The sequence below is a fragment of the Petaurus breviceps genome, unplaced genomic scaffold, assembly GCF_028583685.1.
Source record: "Petaurus breviceps papuanus isolate PSGF00001 unplaced genomic scaffold, PetGlider_PUasm1.0 90137, whole genome shotgun sequence".
In the NCBI taxonomy this organism is placed as follows: Eukaryota; Metazoa; Chordata; class Mammalia; order Diprotodontia; family Petauridae; genus Petaurus; species Petaurus breviceps.
Genome location: NW_027187183.1, coordinates 295630 through 320782, shown reverse-complemented (window position 1 = coordinate 320782; position 25153 = coordinate 295630). Strand labels below are relative to the sequence as shown.

At 44.4% G+C, this 25153-nt stretch overlaps 1 protein-coding gene across 7 annotated transcripts; it reads right to left on the bottom strand.

Moving 5' to 3' along the window:
• Positions 1–1306: 1306 nt before the first annotated feature.
• SAPCD2 (suppressor APC domain containing 2) lies at positions 1307–22197 on the bottom strand. 7 transcript variants are annotated; one of them, XR_011172366.1, is made up of 8 exons: positions 21377–22191; positions 16744–16871; positions 14747–14893; positions 14527–14634; positions 13954–14064; positions 13319–13829; positions 11641–11726; positions 1307–10644 (listed from the first exon to the last, which is right to left on the bottom strand). XR_011172366.1 is itself a non-coding variant. In XM_069107511.1 (6 exons), the coding sequence occupies exons 1-6, from the start codon at positions 22047–22049 to the stop codon at positions 13701–13703; spliced, it is 1296 nt and encodes a 431-aa protein (XP_068963612.1). In that variant the 5' UTR covers positions 22050–22191; the 3' UTR covers positions 11540–13700. The 7 variants fall into 7 exon arrangements, 2 of the variants coding, with proteins under 2 accessions (XP_068963612.1, XP_068963614.1); XR_011172367.1 differs by having other exon boundaries at positions 11645–11726; XR_011172369.1 differs by lacking the exon at positions 11641–11726 and having other exon boundaries at positions 1307–9225; positions 10577–10644.
• Between the last annotated feature and the right edge of the window lie 2956 nt (positions 22198–25153).

Genomic DNA, 25153 nt, shown 5'->3' with positions numbered 1-25153 from the left:
AGTTGCTTTCCTTTAACAAAGCAGATCCAAGAACCTGTGGTAGCTGCAAACCCTGAGGACGCTTGGGGTGCTTGCTGCTACAATCCCAAGCCCATGTCCTTAGAAGCCCCTCCATCTGAAAAAGGATGCCATTTGCTCCTTAGCCCTCTCCAAGGAAATGCCTGTGTATCATTTGAATAGCCCATCTCCAGGAGCCCATTTCTTAACTCCTTTCATGCTTTCTTTCAGAAAACCTTCTTCCCCTCCACTGCTCTGTGTTCAAAGGGTCAGAGTTGCAAATCCTTAGATTTAGGAGTAGAGAACTTGGGATTCAAGTATCTTGGAATGGGAGAACTCTGAGGAACCCTCAAGGAGAGAAAACATCATTCCAGCAGTGGAAACATCCAGGGATTCTATAAGGGAGACTTAAGGTGGGGCATGGAGGGAGGAGGGGAGAAGTTGAGAGAAGGGCTGTCATTGATAAAGGGGAGAAAGCAACCCAGATCTTGGCTCCAGTCCCAGGATAGAGACAAGAAACAAGCTTTCTTTGCCAAATCAGCTAATTCAGAGATAATAAAGAGTGGGGTGGGGTGCCATGCCTCTGAGGGTCTGGAAGAATCAGCAAAGGCAGCTTTATTCTCACTCAATGCCTCCTCCTCTCCTTCCCCCCACCCTCCAGAGCGGAAACTTTTTGGGAAGCCCTCGCTCCAAAAGCTCCAGCCCTGAACTCAGCGGGGGAGGTAGAGGACACAAGGTACCGGACCACTGGACATTACTGAACAGACCAGAGCTGTGCCAGACTCAACTGTGCATGGAGTTCTCCCCCAAGGCTGTCTCTTACAACCCTATTCCCCTTCCCCATCCCCACCCATTACCACAAACCCTTTCTTCTTCCGGAGTTGAAAGGGCCTTTGGCCACAAGAAGGCAAAGGGTTTCACCACATCAGACAGACATCCAGGGAGACAAAGGCAGAATGCAGTGCCCAAGGCTAAGGCCCCAAGCATGACACCATGAGCCTGGGACATAAAAGTACAGAAGGATCCCATATGATCCCTGCCTGGGACAAAGGCAGGCACTGTGTTCTGCTGGAGTTTTAAGGCACATTTTCATCTTAATTCATCACTCTGATGGCCTGTCAGAGGCCAGAGTAAAACTATGGGTGGCCTAGTCCCCAGAGAACTGCACCCCTCCCCTCCCCCAGTAACCAATGCTGTCATCCCAAGAGTTTTCCCACCTGCCCAATTCTCTGCCCCTCCTTCACATCCCAAGGTTGCCAGGGTTTAAATTCGAAACTTGGGGAAGAACCAATCAATCAACAAGCATTCATTAAGTAACTGTTGTATTCCAGGCACTGGGCTGACACTGGGACTAGAAAGACAGAAAAAAAATAATTCCTCCCCTAAATAAATTTATATTCTACAGAAAAGGCATGCAAAATGAGCACATGATAATTGTTTTAGGGGGAAAATTGCAGAAGATGGGATCAGAAACCACTTCATATCAAAGATAGTATCTGATCTGATTTTTAAAGTGAGGGGGGGGCGGCTAGGTGGTGCAGTGAATAGAGCACTGACCCTGAAGTCAGGAGGACCTGAGGTCAAATCCGGCCTCAGACACTTAACATAAAGAACTAGCTGTGTGACCTTGGGCAAGTCACTTAACCCCAATTGCCCTACCTTCTCCCTCCAAAAAGAAAAAAAAAAGGTAAGTGAGGGAATTTAAAGAGTGGCAGTGAGAGGGAAGAGTGTCCTAGGCATTAGAGGAGAGCCAGGCAGAGACACAGAGTTAAGAGACAGAGTGTTATTGGTAGGCACCAGAAAGAAAGCAAGTTTAGTTGGATTGTAGAGTGAGTAAAGGGGAGCAATTTATATGAAAGTCAAAATTTTTTTTCTATTTTTTCATTCAAAAATGCTTGAAAGTCCTCTATTTCATTGAATGAAGGGGAGTAATTTATAACAAAACTGGAAAGGTAGGTTGGAGCCAAGTCATGATGGGTTTTAAATGCTAATGCTGGATTACATTTGATCTTAGAGGGGAGGTAATAGGGAGCCACTGGTGTTTTTACTGAGAAAGGAAGTGATGTGATCAGACCATTGCTTCAGCAATGTCAGTTTTGTAGCTCTTACCACAGAGCTGAAAAAATATGTCTACACACAAATGGGCATACACACATGGGATGATTAGTAATAAAATATAATCAAACATTCTCTTTTTTGGAGGGGGGAGGGGAATGGCATGAACTATAACTGCCATTAGCCCTCAGGGAAGAAAAGGATAGATCCTTAGAGTCTGAGGTAATCAGGGAAGCCTTCAAAGAGGAGATGGGCCTTGAAGGACTGGAGAGGTAGGATTTAAAAGGCAGGGGCAAGGGAGGAAGGCACTGCAGAGTGTGCAGTATAAGTGAAGTTTATTTTGGGAGGTCTTGTTTTCCCAGAACCTTTGGGGAGAAGGGTCATGCTGGGAAGGATATGTTTGTGTACTCTTGGCCTTGGATAGTAAGTACTTCAGGGGTTGGTGGGGAGGCCTGGCCAGGAAGGGAGGCGGAGGGGAGTGGAGGGAGAGGACAGGGTAGGCCCCTCCTTTCACTCTGGCACTAACACTTTGCTCTACAGACCCTCTATGGGATAAAGAGGGGCCCCTCAGATTTCTGTGTCCTATAGGTTGGAACCAGATGGCCCAGATGCACAACACATGCTTCCAGAGCCCTGTTTGTTCTCTTTTTCCAGGGAAGGAAGAATTCTGGAATGAGACACAGTGTAAAGAGGCTCTTATCCTGTTGGCAGAGTAGGAAAGAAAAGCCTGGGGGAGAAGGAGGAGGAGGAGAAAGAAGGGGTTTCCTGGGGCCTCTAATGAAAACAGCATGGGTTAGACATTTTCTTGCCAAGAAAATGCTTTGTCAATCCAGGGTCATTAGACCCACAGCTAAACACTGCCTCCCCTTACCTTTCCCTTTGAGGCAGCTAGGAAAACTCAAGGCACTAAATATTGGATGGGGGGGGCGCAGTCTTGACAAACCACTGGTCCTTGTGCCAACTACACCCATGGACTGCGTTGCAGAATCTAAGACCCCTGGGTTAACAACAATGACAATAACTCCCATCTCTTTAGGACTTGTCTTCATGATTTATAAAACAAGATGATCAGCTTGGCATATCCCTTTGGTAGATGTAATACAAATGAGGATGCAAAACTCAGAAATCTAAAATGATTTGACCATGACCTCTATAGTTAGCAAGATATTATAACCACAGAAAACAGGAAGGCAAAACTCTTCACACAAGGACAAGTACCCTGGAGAGCATGCTTCATGGCTTATGGATTACCAACTCCTTTGGCTCCCAGGAGACCTTCCCAGGACGTTCTTCTTCATATCAGACCTCAGTCTCTGACTACACTTTCTCTTGTCTGGTTTTCCTCAGAAGCAGAGGACAACCAGTCTGACCTGATCTGTGCCCTACCTGGCCGACCCTCCCAGAGGCCTCCTGGGACTCTTCTGTTCTTTCTTCTTCCCCTAAATGACCAATCCTTTTCCACCCTCTGGGTTTTCAGGGCCTGTATCCAGTACAGCTGGAATTATTCTCAGCTTTTGTAATTGCTTCTTGTTTGGTCCTCCCAGCTGTCTGACTCTTTGTGACCCCATTTGGAATTTTCTTGGCAGAGATGCTGGAATGGTTTGCCATTTCCTTCTGCAGCTCATTTTATACATGAGGAACTGAGGCAAACAGGGTTAAATGACTTGCCCAGGGTCACACAGCTAGTCAGTATCTAAAGCTGGATTTGAACTCAGAAAAATTTTTCCTGATTTCAGGCCCCGAACTCTATTCACTATGCCATCTACCTGTCCTTCCTAGCTGATACTAGATATAAAAAAAAAGTTGGTCTTTGATTCAAATTTTCTCCCCTTCCTTAGCAACCCATCCTTTCACTACCCAAGACTCTCCCCATTACTCACATTTGATCCCAGTAGAAAAAAATCCTTCTTGAACTCTGTATAGTATCTGTCTCACCAGCTCAATTTAACCATCCAATTCACTTTCCCTTAATTCAATAAATATTTATTAAGACTATCTCTCCCTTCTATGTGTCCTTTCAGTGAGTTTGGCAAACTATACACTGTGGAGGGCAGATAATTCTCAAGGCCTGAGGAAGGTTTGTGGAGGGAACCTGTGGCCTTGAAACCACTTGTGGCCTTCTAGGTCCTCAAGTACAGCCCTTTGACTGAGTCCAAGTTTTACAGAACAAATCCTTTTATTAAGGGGATTTGTTCTGTGAAGTTTGGATTCAATCAAAAGACCAAACTTGAGGACCTAGAGGACCACAAGTGGCCTCAAGATCACAGTTTCCCCACCCCTGGCTTAGAGACAGTTATATGGGGGACAGTTATATGGAGAGATGTCTTTCCCAAACAATAGCTTCTTTCTTCTGGCCTACAAAGCTTTATCAGATTGTGGCTTTCCCCTTTTGTTTTGTTTCTTCTTTCACAACATGATTAATGTGAAAATATGTTTACATGGTTGCACATGTATAACCTATATTATATTGCTTGCTGTTTTGGGGAGGGGGTTCTGGAAGGAGGGGAGAAAAAATTTGAAACTTAAAATCTTATAAAAAAAACCAGATGGGGACAATGAATAGAGTACCAGCCCTGGAGTCAGGAGGACCTGAGTTCAAATCCAGCCTCAGATCTAACTTAACACTTACTAGCTGTGTGACCTTGGGCAAGTCACTTATCCCCAATTGCCCTGCCTCCCCCCCTCCAAAGAGCAAAACACAAAACAAAAAAACCCAAATGTTGGGGGCAGGTAGAGCCACAATGGTGGAGAAAAGGCAGTGACTCACCTGAGCTCTTCCTCAAACCCCTCCAAACACTTTTTAAATAATGCCATAAAATAATTCCTATAGTGGCAAAACCCACAAAAGGATAGGGTGAAATAATTCTTCAGCCAAAGACAACTTAGTAGGTTGGCATGAAAGGTCTGTCTAATGAGGCGAGAGTGAAGCACAGACCAGGCCCCAGTAAACCAGGAGCAGGCTGTGAGAGCCATTGAAACAGCAGCAGCAGCTTCCAGAGCTCTTAACCCACAGATGGTAAGGGGGCTGAACAAGTGGCTGGAAGGAGATTACAGCGGTCTCTTTCATAGCACTGGGGACAGAGCTCCATTGCTTTGCTCATACTCAGATCCGGGTAGCAGTCCTGAGTGGCAGTCCCAGGATGAGGAGGATCACTAGCACACCAGAGCTTGCAGTCACAGTGGAGCAGGGACCCTCATCACAGTTCCAGGGCAGAAGAGAGTGCTTGTGGTCACTCACAGACCAGGAGAGTAATAAGCACCTCTCCTTAGATCATACCACCTTGAAAGAACTCAAAACTTATAGGTTCCTAGAAGTATCTTTGAAAACAGCTGCAAAAATCCTTGAAACCTGGGACAGTGCCCCCTCCACCATGGAAGCAGAACCCCACTTTAACAAAGAGTTAAAAGTCAAGAAATAGACTGGCAAAATTAGCAAACAACAGAAAAAAATTCTGACCACAGAAGGTTACTATGGTGAAAAGGAAAATCAAAATGCATATGCAGAAGAAGACAACAAAGTCAAAGCTCCAACATTCAAAGCCTACAAGAAAAATATGAATTGGTCTTAGGCCATGGAAGAGCACAAAAAGGATTTTAAAAATCAAGTAAGAGAGGCAGAAGAAAAATTGGGAAGAGAAATGAGAATGATGCAAGAAAAGCATGAAAAAAGCGTCAACAGCTTGGTGAAGGAGACATACACCCACACACACACACAAATAGTGAAGAAAATAACACCTTAAAAAACAGAACAGGCCAAAAATGGCAAAAGAGGTTCAAAAAATCAGGGAGGAGAAGAATACTTTGAAAAGCAAAATTGGCCAAATGGGAAAAGAGGCACAAAAATTCACTGAAGAAAAAATGCCTTTAAAAGTAGAATTGGGATAGGTGAGGTGGTGCAGTGAATAGAGCACAGGCCCTGGAGTCAGGAGGACCTGAGTTCAAATCCAGCCTCAGACACTTAACACAAAAACTAGCCATGTGACCTTGGGCAAATCACTTAACCCCAATTGCCCTACCTTCCCCCCTCCAAAAATAAAGTAGAATTGGCCAAATGGAAAAGGAGGTACAAAAGCTCACTGTAGAAAATAAATCCTTAAAAATTAGATTTGAGCAAATGGAAGCTAATGACTTTATGAGAAATCAAGAAGCAATAAAACAAAACCAAAAGAGTGAAAAAATAGAAGACAATGTGAAATATATCACTGAAAAACAACTGAAGGGATGACCATCAACTAGGGAATGACTGAACAAATTGTGGCATGTGATTGTGATGGAATACTATTGAGCTCTAAGAAATGATGAGCAAGATGCCCTCAGAAAGACCTGAACTTAAATGAGATGATGCAAAGTGAAATGTACTGTCTGCAAAGTAACAGCAGCTGTGAATGACTTAGCTATTCTCAGTGACACAATGATCCAAGACAACTCAGAAGGACTTATGATAAAACTGCTATCCATCCTCAGACAATGAACTGATGGATTCCTTGCGGATTACCTCACATTCAACCCTTCAAGCCCCAACCCTGCCTCTTCTGGATTTTGAGTAAACCCAATACATAGAATTCAAGACAGAAACTAATTCATTTAAAGGCTTAAACCTAAGGCATTACCCAGGATGAGTACAGTGTACCTTCTACTGGCTAGGAGTTGTATTGCAGTCCTATTCTGGATGCCCCAGGTAACAATTCAAAGGGATGATTCCAAAGCTGGAGAAAAAAATTCCTAGGCTTTGGTGGGTGGGAGGGAGTGGGACTGAAAGAGGGAGGGAGTGCAATGTGGGACAACAGGAAGAGGAAATGGTAGAGTGGGGATGACAAAAGAAAGATCTCAGAACTGGGAAAAATGGAAAACAGGAGAAAAAAAAGTGAACATCTCTTATGGGGATTACAAATACTGGACAGGACATCCAGACTGCTCTGCTGTAATGCCCAGCCACCATATTAACTGTTTCCCCACCAAATGTTTTCAATTCAATCTTTAATTGGTTTCCTTCTGTAGCAATAAATGTTTCATCTTATAATGAAAGTTGATGGTAAAATTGTCTAGGCGGGCATCTCCTTTGCTCTATAAAGGATAAGTCGCATGGTTACATTGCCTCTCCGTGATCCCCATTCCCAGACTTCATTAGGGTTGATTTAGTAGGTCTCTTTTCCTTTGCTGCAACTAGGAGAGGCAAGGACCAGGACAGAGGGGGTAATCAGAGTATGGGGTTTTAGAGCTGGCAGAAACCTTAGAAATGACCTACTCCAATCGTCTTATTGGGGAACAGCAGACAGAGGCCCAGAGGTCACATAGCTACCAAGTAGAAGTATCAGAATTTGAACCTAGGCTATTTGACTCCAAACCCAGCACTCTTTCCACTGAACTAAGATGCTTCTCCAACCTCATTTTAAAATTTTTGTTATTTTATATTTTTGAGATAATCCTTTCTATGAAGCATTCTTCACCTGGGGTCCATTACCTTTTTTTTTTTTCAAATCAATGACTATATTTCAATATAACTGGTTTCCATTGTAAACCTTTTTTATGCATATAAAAATTATTCTGAAATGTACTCCATAGCCTTCATCAGATTTCCAGAGGGGTCTATGAAACAAAAAAAAGGTTAAGAGCCTCTGTTCTGTATCATTTATATTTTCAGTTTTATTGGCATATGACTTTAAATCATTCTTAATAATGAATTAAAAATAATGGTTCTGGTAATTCTTATTTTTCTGTTAGATTAGCTAAAATATTTTCAAAATAACCAGCTTTTACTTTTGTTTTTATCAATTCTAGTCTTTTTTTTTGTCTTCCAATTTATCTATGTCTCCTGTAATTTTTGTGATTTTGTTCTTGTGGTGAAGGCAATATCTTACCCCAAGTCCATATGCAAATTAAGCCAAATTTTCCTCAAAAGGTATTGAGACCATCCTTGAGATTTGGTTGCCTCAAGGCTCAGGCTGTTGACTCAGGCTGAGTACAAAATATCCACAAAGAGTTCTAGAAGAACTCTCTGGAAAATGCTAGGCAACTCAGGTAAAGGAGCTTTGTTCAACTGAATCAAGTCAAGGTATCTTCAATGCCTATCCTTCTTGGATATCCTTCTGGTTTGGTTAAGCAAATCTCCTTTTGTTAACTGTTAGATGATATAAGTGTCTCATTTTCTTTCATTTTTGAACCTAAATTACCAGAGGACCACATTCAGTTTATTTTTCTCATATATTTAAATGCTGTGCCATTTGGTACATACGTTTAGAATTGACATTGATTTATTGTGTATGTGGTTCCTTTAAGCATAATATAATTTCCTCATTTGTATCTATTAATGGTGTGAATTTTCATTTTTGTTTTGTTTGATAGCATGATTGCAACTCCTGACTTTCTAAATTACCTGATGCATAATGTTATTCCAACATCTCTTTCTCATTCTGCACAAATCATTCATTTTAAAGATGTGGCTCCTGATGCGAGGGGGCAGACTGGGGAAAATACTAGAGGTTCTCTCAGTCAGAAACAAATTACATGGGGGAAAAGAGCCCTTGGTCTCTAGGTCAGGCCCTTGGGGAACTTAAGGTATTCAGAATAAGAGAAGTCGTTTCATGAGAGCCCTATCTAGATGAAAAACAGAAAGAAATTCTTCCAGGCTGGTTAAAAGGCAAACCAAATTCTCTGTGCCCTGGCTGGTACCCCTCCCACCCTTCTGCCCCCTCTATTTCCCTAAAACAGATGAGACAGTACTTGCGTCCAAAGACCACAATAACCCTTTCTCTCATTCCCTTGGGGATGCCAGGTCCAGAGTTGGCAGGACGGGACTTAGTATGAAAGGCAGTCATCCACTCCTGCCATTAAGATTTGTGCTAAGGGAGTTTCCAAGGTGCTTGCTGACCATATGTGAGGGGTGAAGCTAGCCTTGAAGTTTCTCTAAGTGGATTAGCTCAGAAGGGATTGGTGGTATGGTCATCAGTTCCTAGGCCCATTCCCCTGTTTTATGGTGAACCCTGTGAACTTCACAACCCATTACCTTGCTTAGGACTAATACAAAAGAAGATATTAAAGGAAGTCTGGTCCAGGGCCCCATGGACATCTTTCTTGATTCTTGACTTTCTTGGACCCTCTACAGAACTGCCAAAGTGATATTCCAAAAGCACAGGTCTGATTGTGTCAATCAGCTCCAATGGCTCCCTATTGCCCCTGGAATCAAATATGAATTTCATTTAAAATCCTTCATATCCTTACTCCAATCTACATTTCCAGACTCATTACATATTACATCCCCCCCCTCCAAATACTCTTAAGATTCATTCAAAGAATTTCTTTGTTCCTTATACACATTTCATCTCCCATCTCTGCACCTTTGCACAGGCATGGAATACATCCCCTCTTAATTTCTATCAAAATCTATAGCTTCCTTAAAAGCTTTGTTCATTTTTTTTTTTTGCCTTTTTGGAGAGCAGTTGGGGTTAAGTAATATGCCCAAGGTCACAGGGCTAGTATTTTTGTATTAAGTATCTGAGGCCAGATCCAAACTCAGGTACTCCTGACTCCGCTGGTGCTTTACTCACTGCACCGCCTAGCCGCCCCTCCGTTCATTTCTTACATGAGATCTTTCCTGATTTCCCACCCACCCAGGACCTAACCACTAGTGCCTATTCACTAAAATTATCATTTATTTGTATATTGTTTCCCCTAATGGAAGGCAAGCTCCTCAAAAGCAGAGTTTGTTTCATTTTTCTCTGTGTCCCCAGTTAATAGGGAAGCTGAGCCTTGCTCTGGAGTCAGGAAGACCTCAGTTCAAATCCAAACTCAGATACTTACTAGCTGTGTGACCCTGGGCAAGTTATTTAACCCTGTTTGCCTTAGTGCCTCATCTGTAAAATGAGCTAAAGAAGGAAATGGTAAACTGCTCCAATATCTTTGCCAAGAAAACCCCAAATAGAGTTACAGAAGAGTCTAACACAACTAAAACAATTAACAATAATAACAGGCACTTAATATTTATTGCTTTGACTCCTCTTCTGACCTCCTCCTTAACCCTGGTCTCAATCTATCCTCTGCTAGCTCTAAGTTTGACTTATTAATGATATTCTTTTTTGTTATGTTTTTGGAGGGGGGAAGGCAAGGCAATTGGTGTTGTGACTTGCCCAAGGTCCCACAGCTAGTAAGTATGTCAAGTGTCTGAGGCTGGATTTGAACTCAGGTCCTCCTGACTCCAGAGCCAGTGCTCTATTCACTGTGCCACCTAGCTGCCCTGACATTAATATTCTTGACCCACTCTGGGTTGATATGGATTCTGAACTGTGTCCTTGGTGACAGGGAAGAGCAACACTGAGACATTTATACTTTCACTTGTTCCTCTCTGTAATAAAAAAATATGTTCAGCTTGTGGCCCAAGTGAGGGAGCCAGACGAGTCTGTTACCTGGGGTGACAGGAAAGTTAACTGCTGTATAAAGTCAATCAACACATGACTTTCTGAGTATTAACCAGCTACCATAGTCACTGAATCAGAAAGTGAAAACAAGGAGTCATTAGCACTGTCCCTACCCTCTATCTTCAAATCCTGTGTTGGCTGGGGAATCTCTGAAAAGCAGTAGGCACCAAACCTGTCCAACCTGTGTGAACAAGAGCTCAGATTAATTCTGGAGATGGGTTCTGGCTGTCCCTCTCTGCTGCTCCCACAGTCCTTTCCCTCCCTGTACATGTACAAGATGTTTCATCTTGCTCTTCTGTTTCCTGGGGGTAAGGGCTGGCCTGGGGTTTTATCCCTTCCTTGGTTAGTGAAAAAAAGCTGGAGAAAATACCTTCTCTGACCCCTGCTTTTTGTCCCAAGGTAGGATAGTGTCTGGTTGGAAACCTAGCACAGGGCACAGCTAGACACCTTGGTTTGGTTTTAACCTAAATCCTTGGGTGCACTGCCAACCAATTCCTAAGATCATAGAATCATAGAGGTTAAGTCCTCCCCTTCCTCCCCCCCCCCCCATTTAACAAAGTCCCAGAGAGGCTGTGTCCAAGGTTACACAGTTAATACATAGCACAGTTGGGAGTAAAACCCATCTCTTCCGATTCCAAAGGGCACAGGCAGGATGGTATCTACAGGAAGCAAGGACTGAGCTCAGGATAGTGCTCAAACCTTTCATGCCTCTTTTGTCTATTCTCTACCTACATGAGGAGAGGTGGGGAAGGGAGATGTTCCCCCAGGAAAAGAGTAAATTTCCAGTGTATTTCCTAACCCATAAATAATACTGCTGTTTCTAATAGCTACCCATCTTTATCTCAGACTTCAGACCTGGAGGTTCCTGTAATCCCACAAGGCACTGATCCCTTTTACCACTGCCTTTTAGGTTGGAGACCTGTGTTGGGTTTCCTGGGGGTGGGGAATATCAAAGGCCCTCAGGGAAAATGGCTCACTCCTACGCTGGGGAAGGACAGGGACAAACTCAAATACTCAAGACCTGAACCCCCACAGGTCTCCCATTCTGGGTCTGAATGAATACTTAGAGGCAGAGATACTTATTAGCCATGTGTTTATAGGCAAGTCACTTTGTATCTCAATTTATAAAGTCTAAATTTCCTCATCTGCCAAAGGAGGATAAAAATACTTGCACAACCTACCTCCCAGGGCTGTTCTCAGCAAAGTGCTAGTGAAATGTGAGCTCTTATGGTCTTATCCTTCAGTCCAAAGAGAGCACTGCCCCTATAAAGTAAGAGCACTAGTTTCTTGAGGGTGAATGTGCTAAGCCCCTACCAGAGTTGTTTCTGAATGACATTTGTTTGCATTTAGCTACTCAGAGGCCCATTTGTTTCCTGGCAACAGACTCCAAGACCTTGAAAACAAGGAGGGAAGGTTGAGGAGGGGCAGGGCCTCTCTTTCTAGAGGGCATCTGGGAGAGAGAACTAGATGAAAATGAGGGAAGGGGGGCAAAGGAAGAGGTAGTCTTGACTAGAAGGGAAATGGGATTAGAAGGAAGTTGGTTACAACAGCCCAGACACAAGAGCTACCTCCTGTAAGACCCAAGCCTAGCTGCCCTCACACCCACAAGTTGAGGTCTCTTAGCCCAGTCTTGGGAGGGGGCCGAGCTCTTCCTTGTTTTCTACCCAGAGGCTTTAAGTCCTAGCTACAATCCCACCTTCTACAGGAAGCCTTACCCAGCCCTCCTTAAGGCCTTTCCTCTCTGTGGCCTATCTTCAATTTATCCTGTGCATATCTTGTTTGTGTCTTCCCCTTTAGAGGTATGCTCCTTGAGACTGAGAGTAAGGGCTCTCTGTTGCTTCACTTTGTGCCCCCTGGGTTTGATACACTGCCTAGATTATTTGTTTGATAACTGACTCTTTATGAGCCCTTTTGGGGGTTTTCTTGGCAAAGATACTGGAGTGGTTTGCCATTTCCTTCTCCAACTCATTTTAGGGATGAGGAAACTGAGGTAAACAGGATTAAGTGACTTGCCCAGGGTCATATAGCTACTAAATGTCAGAAGCCACATCTGAATTCAGGTCTTCCTGACTCGAGGCCTGGCATTTTATCCACTGTGCCACTACCTGCTGACTGACTGTTGGGGACTTTGGTCTAACTATTTTGCCCTCTAGGGGCACAGTGGGAAATTACCTCCTTAAACATCTCTAAGGTACAACCCATACCCCAACTCCCCCTGCTGTTTCCTCAACGACATCCCTTCCTCTCAGGATTCAGTGCTCAGAAGTGAAAGTAGCTGAGGAGAGAGTGAAGACATCTGGGCTGATGTGTAATTTTACTACAGACAGATAGCAGCTGTCCACATTGCTAGGGATGGGGCAACAACCATAAAAAAATCCATTCTTACCTAAATGCCCCAGAACTTTCTCTGTAAACACTTTGAGGGTGACGGGGGAGAGGGTGAGTTTTGCCAATACCCCATTCCCTAATGAGGATGGCCTCTCCAGCTCATCATCAACCCCTCAGCTACTGCTCTAGCAATAGCTATTGGGGGTAAGGGTGCAATATACCAAACCCAGAGACTCCAGCCCTGAGAAAGGGACATCCCCATCTCAAGGCCACTCCAACAGTTCATGTTCTTTTGAGAACCAGCCCCTACCTTGAGGAGAACAAACCAGGATTGGTGGGGGGCACTGAGAAAACAACCCAGTTCAGGTTCTTGTATAATGAGGGCTGGAAAGGGCCTTATGAGTCTATCCACTCCAGCCCCCTCATTTTACAAAGAAGGAATCTGAAACCCAGGAAAGTGAAGTGATTTGGTCTAGGTCACACATGTAGCGAGGAGGGACATGATTTCAACTTAAGGCTTTGCTCACCAAAGGAGGAAGGGGCCAGTGGAGAGAGGGACATGAGGGAATGGCTGGGGGAAGCTTCCTTCTTGCCAGAGATGGTTATGAAAGTTGTCCTAATAGATATTTTTCCCCAGAACCTAGACAGGGAGGTTCTCCTGCCCTGGTCATGGCTGGATGTTCAGTGTTCAGAGAAAGGCAGTATCCTTGACACCGCCAGACACCTGCCAGTGGCAGAGGCTCTCTGGAGTTTCTGCTTATGGCAGAGGCAGTCTGATGAATCTCGGTCCATTCCAAGGTAGAGGATGCTCAGAATGTGTGCCTATGCTAGGGCAGGGGCTGTGAAAAGACTCTGCGCCCACCACAAGGGCAAGGTCTGTCCGTGGTGTCTGCATTCTGGTCATGGACGTTAAATGAAGGTGGAGTCCAGCTGGCTGGTTTCCTGATGGCTTCGAGCTCGAACCTCAAACAGCTGCTTGATGAGGGCCGACTTCTCTTGCTCTAGTTGTGTGATCCGCTCACTCTTATCTGTCACCTCCTAAGGAGGAAGCCACCGGAATCAACAACTTCCTGGGCTCCTCTCCCCATTTCCCAGTGTCCTCTTTTTCTCCCTTAACCCCATCACACCCTTTTACGTCCTTCACTTCACCTCTGATCCCCACCTTTGTTAGGAGACGGTTTTGTTCCTTCAGCATGAGTATGGTCTGTTGATGTCTCCCAGAAAGAGGGGATATTGTGGGGGTGGCAGAGACAGGACTGGGGACTGCCTGGACCTGCAAGAGAAGGACATGAGGAAAGAGGTTAAGAGTTCAGAGACTGAGGACAGACCCAGTACAGAAGTCCTGGAGAATCTCATTGTCTTCCCTGCAGGGAATGTCACCCCAAGTCTGATTTGAAGTGGGTAGGTACACTATGACCCTGAGAGGCAACATTGTATAGCAAAAATGGTACTAGATTAGAAGACAGAAGACCTGTGTTTCAGTCTACCTGAGTGACATTGAGCAAATTATTTCCCTTTTGTGATCCTCAGTTTTCCCATTTGGAAAATGAGAGGACCAGACTCAATGACCTCAAAGGTCCCTTTCAACTCAGATATCTCATAATTCTATTGTTCTGTGATCTCAGTTTGCCTCTGGTAGGAATCAGGGTTGGGTACTCAGTGGGCCTAGAATTGAAGATCCTTGGGAAAGGCGTCTAACAATCTTGAGGAAGGGGGTCAGGGAGGGAACACTCACCCTTCCAGCACAGGCAGCAGCTAAGAGCTCCCCTAGGCACCGAATAACTTCCTGCAGCTTGGGCAAGAGCTGACCCAGTGGGCTGGGGCTCCCCTCATTCCCAAAATCCTGCAAGGAGTTAGGGTCAGAGGTCATACCAGCTTCTGAGGCAGAGGGAGGATCCTGCCAAGGGCAGGGACTGGTGCTACTATCTGGGAGACAGGCATAGAGGAAGACTCACTGTGCTCTTCTTATTCTTAGTCAGATGGCGCTGTTGCTCCTGGACCCACTGTAGTTGTTGATGGTACCAGTCCCTTCCCCGGTCCATCATCTCCAGCCCCTGCAGGAGGGCATCCTTCTCCTGTTCTAGCTCCTTCATCTGCTTCAACTGCAACACATACCAAGAGAGAAGCATATATGTCTACCATGTAAAGGCAAACCCATCCACCCATTGGATGGAAGGCCTCTACATCCCTCAAACTTCATGCCTTCTCCAGATGGCACCAGTTTCCCAGGCTCTTCCCTATCATGTCCAAGTTCCTGGAAGGCAGAAGGAGGATTCTTCTCACCCCTGATGTCCTTGGAGGAATGAATCTCCAAAGAGATAAAGTGTCCTCAAAAAGGCTTCCAGTCTAGACTCACCATACCTGGAATAGTCCTGGAGCCACCCCAGAGATGGAGGCCTGGGAAAGACATTACTCTCTCCCCCTTCTGCCTCTTGCCCTTGCTCTGAGAACAAGAATCAAACCAATATTACCATTATTCTTGGAAAGAGAGTAATCAACTGCCCTATAACTCCAATCACAACCCCCAGAACTCTTCAGACTAAGCTCCTTTCTGAGGCCCACTCCCCTAAATGTATTGTATCCCTTTAAAAGAATTCAAAGTCTGGAACACTGATTCATTGCTGGTGGAGCTGTGAGCTTATTTAACCATTCTGGAAGCAATTTGGAACTATGCCCAAAGGGCTATAAAAATGTGCATACCCTTTGACCCAGCAATACTACTTCTAGGCCTATATCCCAAGGAGATGATAAAAATGGGAAAAGGACCAATGTGTAAAAAAAATATTTATAATAGCTCTTTTTGTGGTGGTCAAGAACTGGAAATTAAGGGGATACCCATCAATTGGGAAATGGCTGAACAAGTTGTAGTATATGAATGTAATGGAATACTATTGTTCTATAAGAAATGATGAACAGTAAAACTTCAGAAAAACCTGGAAAGACATATTGAACTGACACTGAGTGAAGTGAGCAGAACCAGGAGAACATTGTACACAGTAACAGCCACAGTGTGTAATGACTGATATTGATAGACTTAACCCTTCTCAGCAATGTGGACCTAAGACAACTCCAAAGGACTCATGATAGAAAATGTCATCCACATTCAGAGAAAGAACTATGGAGTCTGAATGCAGAGTGAAGCAGACTATTTTCTTTTTGGTTTTGTTTTTTTCTTTCTCATGGTTTCTCCTATTTGTTATCATTCTATACAATATGACTAATGTGAAAATATATTTAATAGGAATGTATGTATATGTAGAGCCTATATCAGATTGCATAACCATCTTGGGGAGGGAGAGAAAATTTTAAACTTATAGAAGTGAATGTTGAAAACTAAAAATAAATAAACTAACAAAAAAAAAGAATGCAAAGTCCTTGAATGCAGGGATTTACCTATCACAGAGTACTTAGTAGGTGATTAAGAAATGCCTTCTTGCAACATGGCTAACATGCATGTTTTGTATGACTTCACATTATAATTGATATCATATTGCTTGCCTCCTTGGTGAATGGCGGAAGACAGAAAAGAGGGAGAGAATTTGGAACTTAAAATTTTCTAAAATAAATGCTAAAATTTTTTTTTATATGTAATTGGAAAATATTTAATGAAATAAATATTTTTTGGAGGGGGGAGGGCAGGGCAATTGGGGTTAAGTGACTTGTCCAAGGTCACATGGCTAGTAAGTGTTATGTGTCTGAGGCTGTATTTGAACTCAGGTCCTCCTGACTTCAGGTCTGGTGTTCTACTTACTGTGCCAGCTAGCCACCCTATGAAATACATTTTGTAAAAAATAAATTTTTTTTCATTTATTCATTCTCCCCACACTGATGCCCTACCTCCTTGTCCAGGGAGTAACAGGGGTCAGCACTTCTGGTAGCACTCCCTGGTCTGTCTGTCTGTTCCTTTTTATCTACCATAAAGTGGGGGTACCATAGGATAGGCGCATCTTACCATGTCATAATCTACTCCGTTGGTGATAGTATGCCGCCGCTGCTCTCCCCGGCCTCTTGGATGCCTCCCAGACCCGCCTGCTGTACAGTTTTCACTATGGCATCGTCCCACAGTCCAGACATCAGTGCCTGCAAGGGAGAGAAATGTGGGTGGTTGCCTGGCTTTTTCTGAAACCAGTTCTCAGTCTGGCCTCCATAAGGCTAGCTAACAACAGCTAATCACGCCCACACTTGGTTCTGGCTGGACCTGGTTCCCCGCCCCCCCTTCCCCAGGCCTGCTTCACACCATCTGGGTTGTGAAAACGAGTCCCAGCAGAGAGCACATGGGTGAGGCATGTTGTCCCCCGCCCTCCTGGCAAAGAAGAAATTTGGAGAAAAGGTTGTCCTCCCTGGGAGCTGGGAAAGGTAACCCAACCTTTTTGGTTCCTTATACAGGGAATTTCCATTTCCTCCCTGTGAACCCTGGTCAAATTTACATATTTCATTCTAGAAGTTCTTTCTACCTCATCTTCCAGGTAGGCTTTCTCCCCCCTGGTTTTTCTTGTCATATAAATTTATTTCCCTTGATCTCAATCTCCAGGCTTTCTAGGCCTCACTCCCTCCTTCCTCTTTTTCCCACCAGCAGGCCCTGACTCAGAGTCAGATGAATAAAAGAAATAGATATTTCTACATCTGCTTGATATAGATTTGGCTGCTTTTCCTACTTGAAGGTTTTACTTCGGATACTTTATCCTTCTACCAGCACCAACCTAGTGCCCCAGGACTGTCTCCTTAGGCTTCCCTAGACCCACCCTCTACTCCCTCAGTTTAGTGTCTTCATTGACTCTTTACACATCCACTCTCATTCAGTCTTTGTACCTTTGCTCACCCCATTTCCCCAAATTAGCATATCCTTTCCTCTCCACATACAGATTCTACTCATTGTTTAAAGCTCAGTTAATCCATGAAGCTTACCTTGACTGCTCTAGATAAAAGAGGTTTTCCTTGCTTAGAACTTCTAGAACACTTAAGATTGGGATAACATATCACCACCATCATCATGTCTAACTTTTCATGTGTCTGAGTCTCATCTCCCCAACCAAACATGAACAGAAGCTGCATTTATATCTTTTTTTCTTTTCTCCCCCATAACCTTATACAGAGGACCTCAGAAAGGACTTGTTGAATAATGGATTGATATGCTTTCCCCTGACCTCCTTCCAACTTTGCATTCCCCAGTAGGATCAGAGAAGGTTATCACTCAGTTACCTAGGGCTGGAGTCCCAAGTAGTCAGTCCACCTTTCAGACAGGAAAGGATTACTGATATCTGATGGGCTTAGGGGTGGGGTCCTTAAAGAATCCTTCATCATAGGTTCTTTGCTGGCAGTGGAGGCCCCTAGCATAGGAGTTTTTAAAGTCTTTTGTGGATCATGGACCCCTTTGACAATCTAATGTAGCCTAGAGACTCCTCTCAGAATGTTTTAAGTACATAAAATGCGTAGGAATACAAAGGAAACCAAGTCTTTTGAGATATAGTTACCAAAATACATTTTTAAAAAATAAAAATTTAGGGATCTTGGGTTAAGAACTTCTACCCTAAAGGGTACTGAAAAAAGCAGGTATGAAGGTAATCAACAAATGTTAATTAAGCACCTACTCTGTGTCAGGTGCTGGGGATACAAATATAAGGAGTGAAACAATGTGGACCTGGGACTCGAAGGAAGTCTTAAAAGAAGGGGTAAAGTCTCACTAAGGCTTTCTCCCAAATGGAGAAATCTTTCCCTATGTCTACGAGATTTCCTCTCATTTCATGGAAAATGGTTTGTTATATTCACTCTTATGACTCCTCTAAGTAGGCCAAGATCCTGTTTCTGAGAGAGGCACTGAGGGGTAGTTTGGGGGAAGTTATGGCCAGCCTTCCTGATACTACCAGAAAAGTGAGGGATATCCTCAAACTCTTTGAGATTTTATTAGTGGCCTACGGATTAGATATCCGGCACCCAACATTTCAGGAAGACACAGACTGTGCAAAGAGAGGTCTAATTCATAATGTACTCTATGGGACTCTAGTGACAGATGACCAAGGCTTTAGTTAGGTGAAGTCAGGAAGACCTGAGGTTTAAATCTTCCTTGAGATACTCACTAGTTGTGTGACCCTGAGCAAATCACTTAACTTCTTTGTGCCTCTCAGTTTCTTCATCTGTAGAATAAGGGAGTTGGACTCAATGGCTTCCAAAGTTTCTTCCACTTCTAAATTTATGATTTTATGATCCTGGGGTCCAAATCCTCTTCACTTCTGGGGAACAGGCCAGCTTTTAATGGGGGAGGGGGGAGGGAAGCAGAAGGCCCTAGCTCTACCAGTTGAGAGGAACCTCAAACTCAGGGCAAACAATAGTGACATGGGCCTCCTGGATTGTAAAGGTATGGCAACTGCAGACTTTTCAGCATAAAAGGCCCAGCAGGGCAGTTATGGACCTCAAGGGTCCAAATAATGAGGGAAACAGAAATGGGGAAGAGTAGAGTAAATATGGAAAGGGGGATGGGGAGAGAAGGTCCTTTTCACAGTGGACATTTCAGTGGTTCCAGGCCTGGAATATTGGAGCCTGGAAGGGCTGCCTAAGACATCCCATGTTCCAGATCTATTCCTCCTCATCCTTTACCAGGCAAAGCAACTCTGAGTTAGGCCTTATGCTTCTTGCCTCAACATGCTATCCTACTGGCACCAGCACAAGTTGCTTAGCCCAGGAAATCAGTTCACCAGAAGGATATCAACAGTAGACTTTCTGCTCCCTAGAGGAGACCTGCTCCCCAGGTGCCACTCTTGGACAGTGGACATCTGGGCAGAGGAGCACAAAGCCCCTGGCAATAAATAGGGTATACATGGAAGACTGAATCTGATCGATGCATGGCACCAGCAGCTGGTATGGTTACCACGATTCCCAAAGGGGCTTTGAGCCACATGACTGCTGGTGATGAATGGACAGACAGACAAGAGTGATATGGGGAGGAAAAAAGGCAGCCTTCTCCCTCTCCTATGTTCTTAACCTCTAGCCACCTTCCCCCATCCTCCTATCTCCATCCTATACGTAGAGACCTATTAAACTCTCAACTAATATTCCTGGAGGCTCAGAGCCCTTGTTCTTCTCACTAACCTTTCTCTTCTTCTACCTTCCTTCCCCCATGACACAGGTTGGGAGTGTAGCAGGGATCGGAAGCACTCTGCTGAATGGAAACTCTGCACCTGGCCTGGGCACGTGTGTAGGCTGAATGGGCCAAAGAGGTTGGCTTTCAGGAAGACCATCAGCCGATCTCGGAGCCCAGCCCATGTCTTAACCTATAATTCAGATACTTGTTCCCTAAGGAGGGTTCTGTGGGAATGGACAGTGCTGGGCATTCAGTTCCCTCCAGTCTTTGCCAATGACCCAGGAAGTCTGTCTTTCTTCCCTATCCCCACCCCCAAACCCAAGCCTGAATGCTGGAGATGAGCTTCTAAACTCAACAAGTCCACAGTTCTTTGGCTGGGAGCAGAAGGTTTGCATTTATTAAGAACCTAACTTTCCCTTCAAGAAAATGTCAGTTCTTTTTATTTTTCCCCCAAATCCTGAATATAGGAACTCCAAGACCTATGTTCTAATCCTGACACTGGCAGGATTCCTATACGACCTTGGGGCAAGATTTTTCTGTGCCTCAATTGTCTTTATCTAGAAAAATGGGGTAAATAGTTCCTGTTTTACCTACCTCCCACGGATGTTATGGAGATAAAATGAGATAATGGAATTTAAATACTTAATAAATGCAAAACATAATCACTTTAATTATTATAACCTGGGTCTTCTCTCCAAGGGCAGGTCTACATTAGACCAAAAATTCACTTTGGGGCCCTTGAAGTCCCTTGTTTAGCCCTTTTATGTTTATGTAGCTGTTTATGTAGCAAAGGAGAATCATTCCTACTCAGGCTTGGACTTGTGTCTGCATAATCCCTCAAAAAGAATTCTTCATCAGCATTTAGGAAAAATGCCCCCAGGAACACTCTTAGGATGTGCAACCTCATTCTGAGTAGTGGGAGGAGTAAAAGGTAGGCTTATTTCTAAGTGGGTTAAGAACATGAAGGTCATTTCCCTGCTGGAGTCCCTCAACTCCTGGGGTTGCCCAGGTAGTGAGTAATTTTCCACAAGAACCCCCATGGAAACTAAGGCCCTAGGCAAAGTGAGTCTGACTCCAGGGCAGGGAGGACCTTGGAAAAGAATGGTCTGGGAACAAGCCAGCCTATCCCAATGGGTGACTCCCCTAGCCCTCTACCCCCTATTCCTGGAGTCCTAACAAGGTCCTCCTCTGGCTGGTATAACTCAGTCTGACTCCTGGCACCACAGACAAGAGCCTCATGCATGGTAAGGGCTGAGAAGGAGGAAGAATATGCAGACTGGCAGGAAAAGGGGCTGAGTACAGATAGAGAAGAGAAGGGAGGTCAGGGTCCCCAAAACAGACCACAGTCAGCAATGCTGCTGGGGTGGGAGGAATAAGGGATAGAATGATAGGAGGGAAGAAACAAATTCTCTATAGACTCTCTGAAATACTCCTTCTCCCATCAGTTTTGGGTCCCCAAAGTTTCCTCCCTCTCCCCCCCGCCCCATCTCAAAACCCCTTCAGTCCTCACCTGCATCTCCACTCAGACTTCGCTCCAGGACCAGTCCTCCAGGGCTCTGAGGAGCCTGGCTCTTGGGTCGCTCCAAATCCCCAGGGTAACACCCAGCTTCCTGAGGGCTGGAGAGCTTCTCCAGGCTCCGGGAGGAACAGCTCCATCCCGCGTGGGGATAACGAACTCCCAAGGACAAAGGTTTCTTCTCCAGCAGCGTCCGGGGCTCGTCTGCGGGTGCGAAGATGAGCCGCTGGTGGTGCTTCTCATGGGCCAGTTTGCCCCGGCCCTGGCCCGAACTAGCCTTGCAAATCCCGGGACCCGTGGGAAGTAGCTTGGCTTGGGACGCTTGGCTCCGTGACCCCTGTGGGGCTCTGGAATGAGGGGTCCCATTCTCAGCACTCAACAGCGAAGTCCTCAGTCCCACTACAAACCTCTCGAAGGTCAGGTACCCGCTGGCTGGGGCAACCTTCCTCAGACCCTCCAGCACACCCCTTGGAAGCTCTCTAGTGTCCGCGCCTTGCCACCGGGACTCAATCTCCAGGAGGTGAACGTAGCCCCGCCGTCGATCGTCCAGGATGTCGAAGAGGGTACGCAGGCTCTGCAGGAAGGCCCGGGGTAGCCCCTCTGTGCTGAACTCCTGCTCTGGGGCTGTGGGCAGTGCCCGGCCACGCTCAGAAGCGATCACAGCCATGGGTCAGCAGTAAGGTCCCCAAGTTCCGAACAATCCACAGCGTTTCAAAACCCCGGGAAAGAAGAGCGAAAGGATGGGGGGAGAGGGGAAGGAAGGGAGGGAGGGGAGGGAGCGAGACAACCGGGGGAAAGGAGCTTACAATAGTTTCTTCTTTTTGAACGGGAGACTTCCTCGCTTGCGTCACCAGCTCATTAGCACTTTCAACAGTCATTGGCCAGAAGGGGCACCATCCCTTCCTGGATTGGCTAGGATTCAGACTGAACCGGTTTGATTTTCCAGCCAAAAGAGAAACGGAGTGGAAATGCCGAGAGGCAGATGCTGAGTCCCAAGCTCCTCCTTCCCGCAGGTGCAGACAACCCTCTGATTCCATCCGGATATAGGGGCGGTGGTGGGTGAAGTTAAAGAGGGAAGAAAGGGACTGGACGAAGGATCTATTGTCCCCTACCCAGAGAATCCCATAGACCCACCTAAACGAAGCTCAGTCCTAGGTCTCCATTTTGTATTTAATCCCCCACCTCTTTTTTTTTGGAGGGGGAGGGAGGGAAAGCATCTCTTCTGTTTCCTACTCCAGAAACACAGGATCTCAGAATTTGAGTTTTAGAAGGGACCTCTAAGGATGTGATCCAACCTTTCCGTGATCAAGAATTCCTTCTACCGCTTCTGAAAACAAGAGGATATTTATTCTCTACTTGAAAACCTTCAGTGTAGGGGGACCCACCCAGAGGGAACCCATTTAACTTTGGTGCAGCTCTGAACAGTTAGAAATTTTTTTCCCCTAATATTTTCTACCAATGTCTGCCTTTGCAATTTCCATTACTCATATTTCTTTCCCTCAGGACCAAGTAGAACAAGTTAATTTTCAATTCACAGGGAACCCTTCTACTCAATGGCCACAGTTTCTTCAAAATATCTTCAGTCTCCCCACCCACCCCAATCTACATCTTCAGGACCACGCTCCATCTTGTCAATGTTCATAATGTGGTACCCAGAACTTAAAACTGTATTCCTAATGTAATCTGATCAGATCAGTATGCTGTGGTTCAGACTTCTCCTTGAATCTTTTCTGGATCCTATGCTTATTTCAAAGCAGGCTAGTAATAATATTAGCTTCTTTCGTTGTCATTTCATAGTGTTCAATCAGTTTAAACCTGTAGTCCAGAACATCCTTCCCCCAACTGTTTGTCTTTGTTGTTTTCACACAAACTTTATATTTGTTCATTTTAATAATCTCAGAACATGTCATAGCCTGCTGGGATATTTTGAGGTCCTGATTATGCCATCCAACATTTTAGCCATCTCTCCTAGATTAATTTCATAAACTTTCCTCCTGTGCTGGATTCTTTCCTTAGTAAAGGGAAGAATTCTGAGAGGAGGAGGTGGCAGGGTGGTTTGGTGGAAAGAATCCTAAACTAGGAGACTTTAATCTGTCACTTACCTACTGTTTTATGACTTTCCTTGCACCTCCAATAAATACTTAGCACAGAGTTTGGCATATAGTAAGTACTTAATGAATGCTTATTGATTGCCCCTCTCTGGTGTCAGTTTGTACAAGACCTTGTGCTGGTATAGTGGTGGGTAGAGCTGGAGAGTACAAACATGAGTGATTTTGTCTCTAGAATTGTGAAGCTTTCAGGGCACCCAAAGAAAAATACATGCATGTATATAGCATAGTCATGCATTGAGATCCAGGAGACCTCAGTTTTACTCAGTGTAGTAGAGCTGGGAGACTAATAGCAAGTTATTTATCACTTGGAGGGCTCAGTTTCCTTATCTGTAAAATGAATGGGTTGTACTGAGTTTTCTTCTGGCTCTGACATTCTCTGAGTGTCAAAGTGAATTTATCTGTCGTAACACTTTACATTTATGCAGAACTTTTTAAAAAATTGATTTATTTACTTTTAGTTTACAACATTCAGTTCCACAGTCCCTTGAGTTTCAAGTTTTCTACCTCTCCCTTTCCTCCCCCCTCTCCATGGCGGCATGCACTCAAATATAGGATCTACAAATATCTTCACATTAATCATTAGTCAGGTTGTAAAGAAGGTTTATAACTGATGGAATGATCAGTGGGAAAGAGGAAATGAAACAAAACAAGAAAAAGAAACAGAGGAAGTAATCTGTTTCAATCTGTATTCAGACTCCTCATCTCTTTCTCTGGATGTGGATATCTCTTTCAATCATGAGTCTTTTGGAGTTGTCTTATAACCTTGCATTGCTGAGAGGAGCCCAGTCTATTGAAGTTAGTCGTCATACATATGTTGTGTCTGTGATTGTGTACAGATTTCTCCTGGTTCTGCTCTTCTCGCTCAGCATCAGTTTATATGTGTCTCTTCAAGTTATTACAAAGTCCATCTGCTCCTATTTCTTATAGCATAATAGTATTACATTACCTTCATATACCACAGCTTGTTCAGCCATTCCCCAATTGATGGACATCCCCTTGATTTCCAATTCTTTGCCATATGCAGTACTTTTCTATTTTACAAAGTACTTCATAGATATTATCTTATTTGAACTTCAGAATCACTCTGAGATGAAGGCAAGAATTCACTTTTGCTTCTGACTGCCACCTCACTCCATGCACCCTCCCTTCTATCACACACACACACACACACACACTTCACTTTTAATAGAGAAAAAAACTGAGCCAGGGAGAAGTAAAAAGATTTTAGATAGGTTATAACTTTTCTGGGCCTCATTTTTCTCAGCTGTAAAAAGAAGGTCCTGGATTAGATGAGCCTTCCAGCACAGTAAGATCCTATGACTTGTTTGATATACAACTAGTAACTAGCAAAGTTACTGGGACTCAAATCCAGATCTCTAGATTCCTAGTCATAGAAACATACTATGTTAGAACTAGTATTGTTGTTGCTGTGGTTTGTTGTTTGTCCTTCATTTTCTTTCTTTCCTTTTTTTTTTTTACCTGAAAGCAGAAATGAATTTATTACTTTCTCATGATAAAGGGTACTGCCCCTTGTCGCTCTAATGGCCCTGGCCAGGTAAGCACTGTCCTTCATTTTCAAAGAGGACCAAAGATATTACTAGGGTAATGTCCTACCTGCTAGTGAATTGGATTTAAGTGAGGGAGAGCTGCACAAAGTCAT

What these genes read in the sequence shown, in the direction of transcription:
- SAPCD2 (XM_069107511.1), bottom strand. Translation starts at nt 22,049, where the DNA reads ATGGCTGTGATCGCTTCTGAGCGTGGCCGGGCACTGCCCACAGCCCCA. An exon ending in AAGTCTGAGTGGAGATGCAG is followed by an intron (nt 16,872 to 21,376) that starts GTGAGGACTGAA and finishes TCTCCCTTGCAG; the next exon opens with GCACTGATGTCTGGACTGTG. An exon ending in ACGGAGTAGATTATGACATG is followed by an intron (nt 14,894 to 16,743) that starts GTAAGATGCGCC and finishes TATGTGTTGCAG; the next exon opens with TTGAAGCAGATGAAGGAGCT.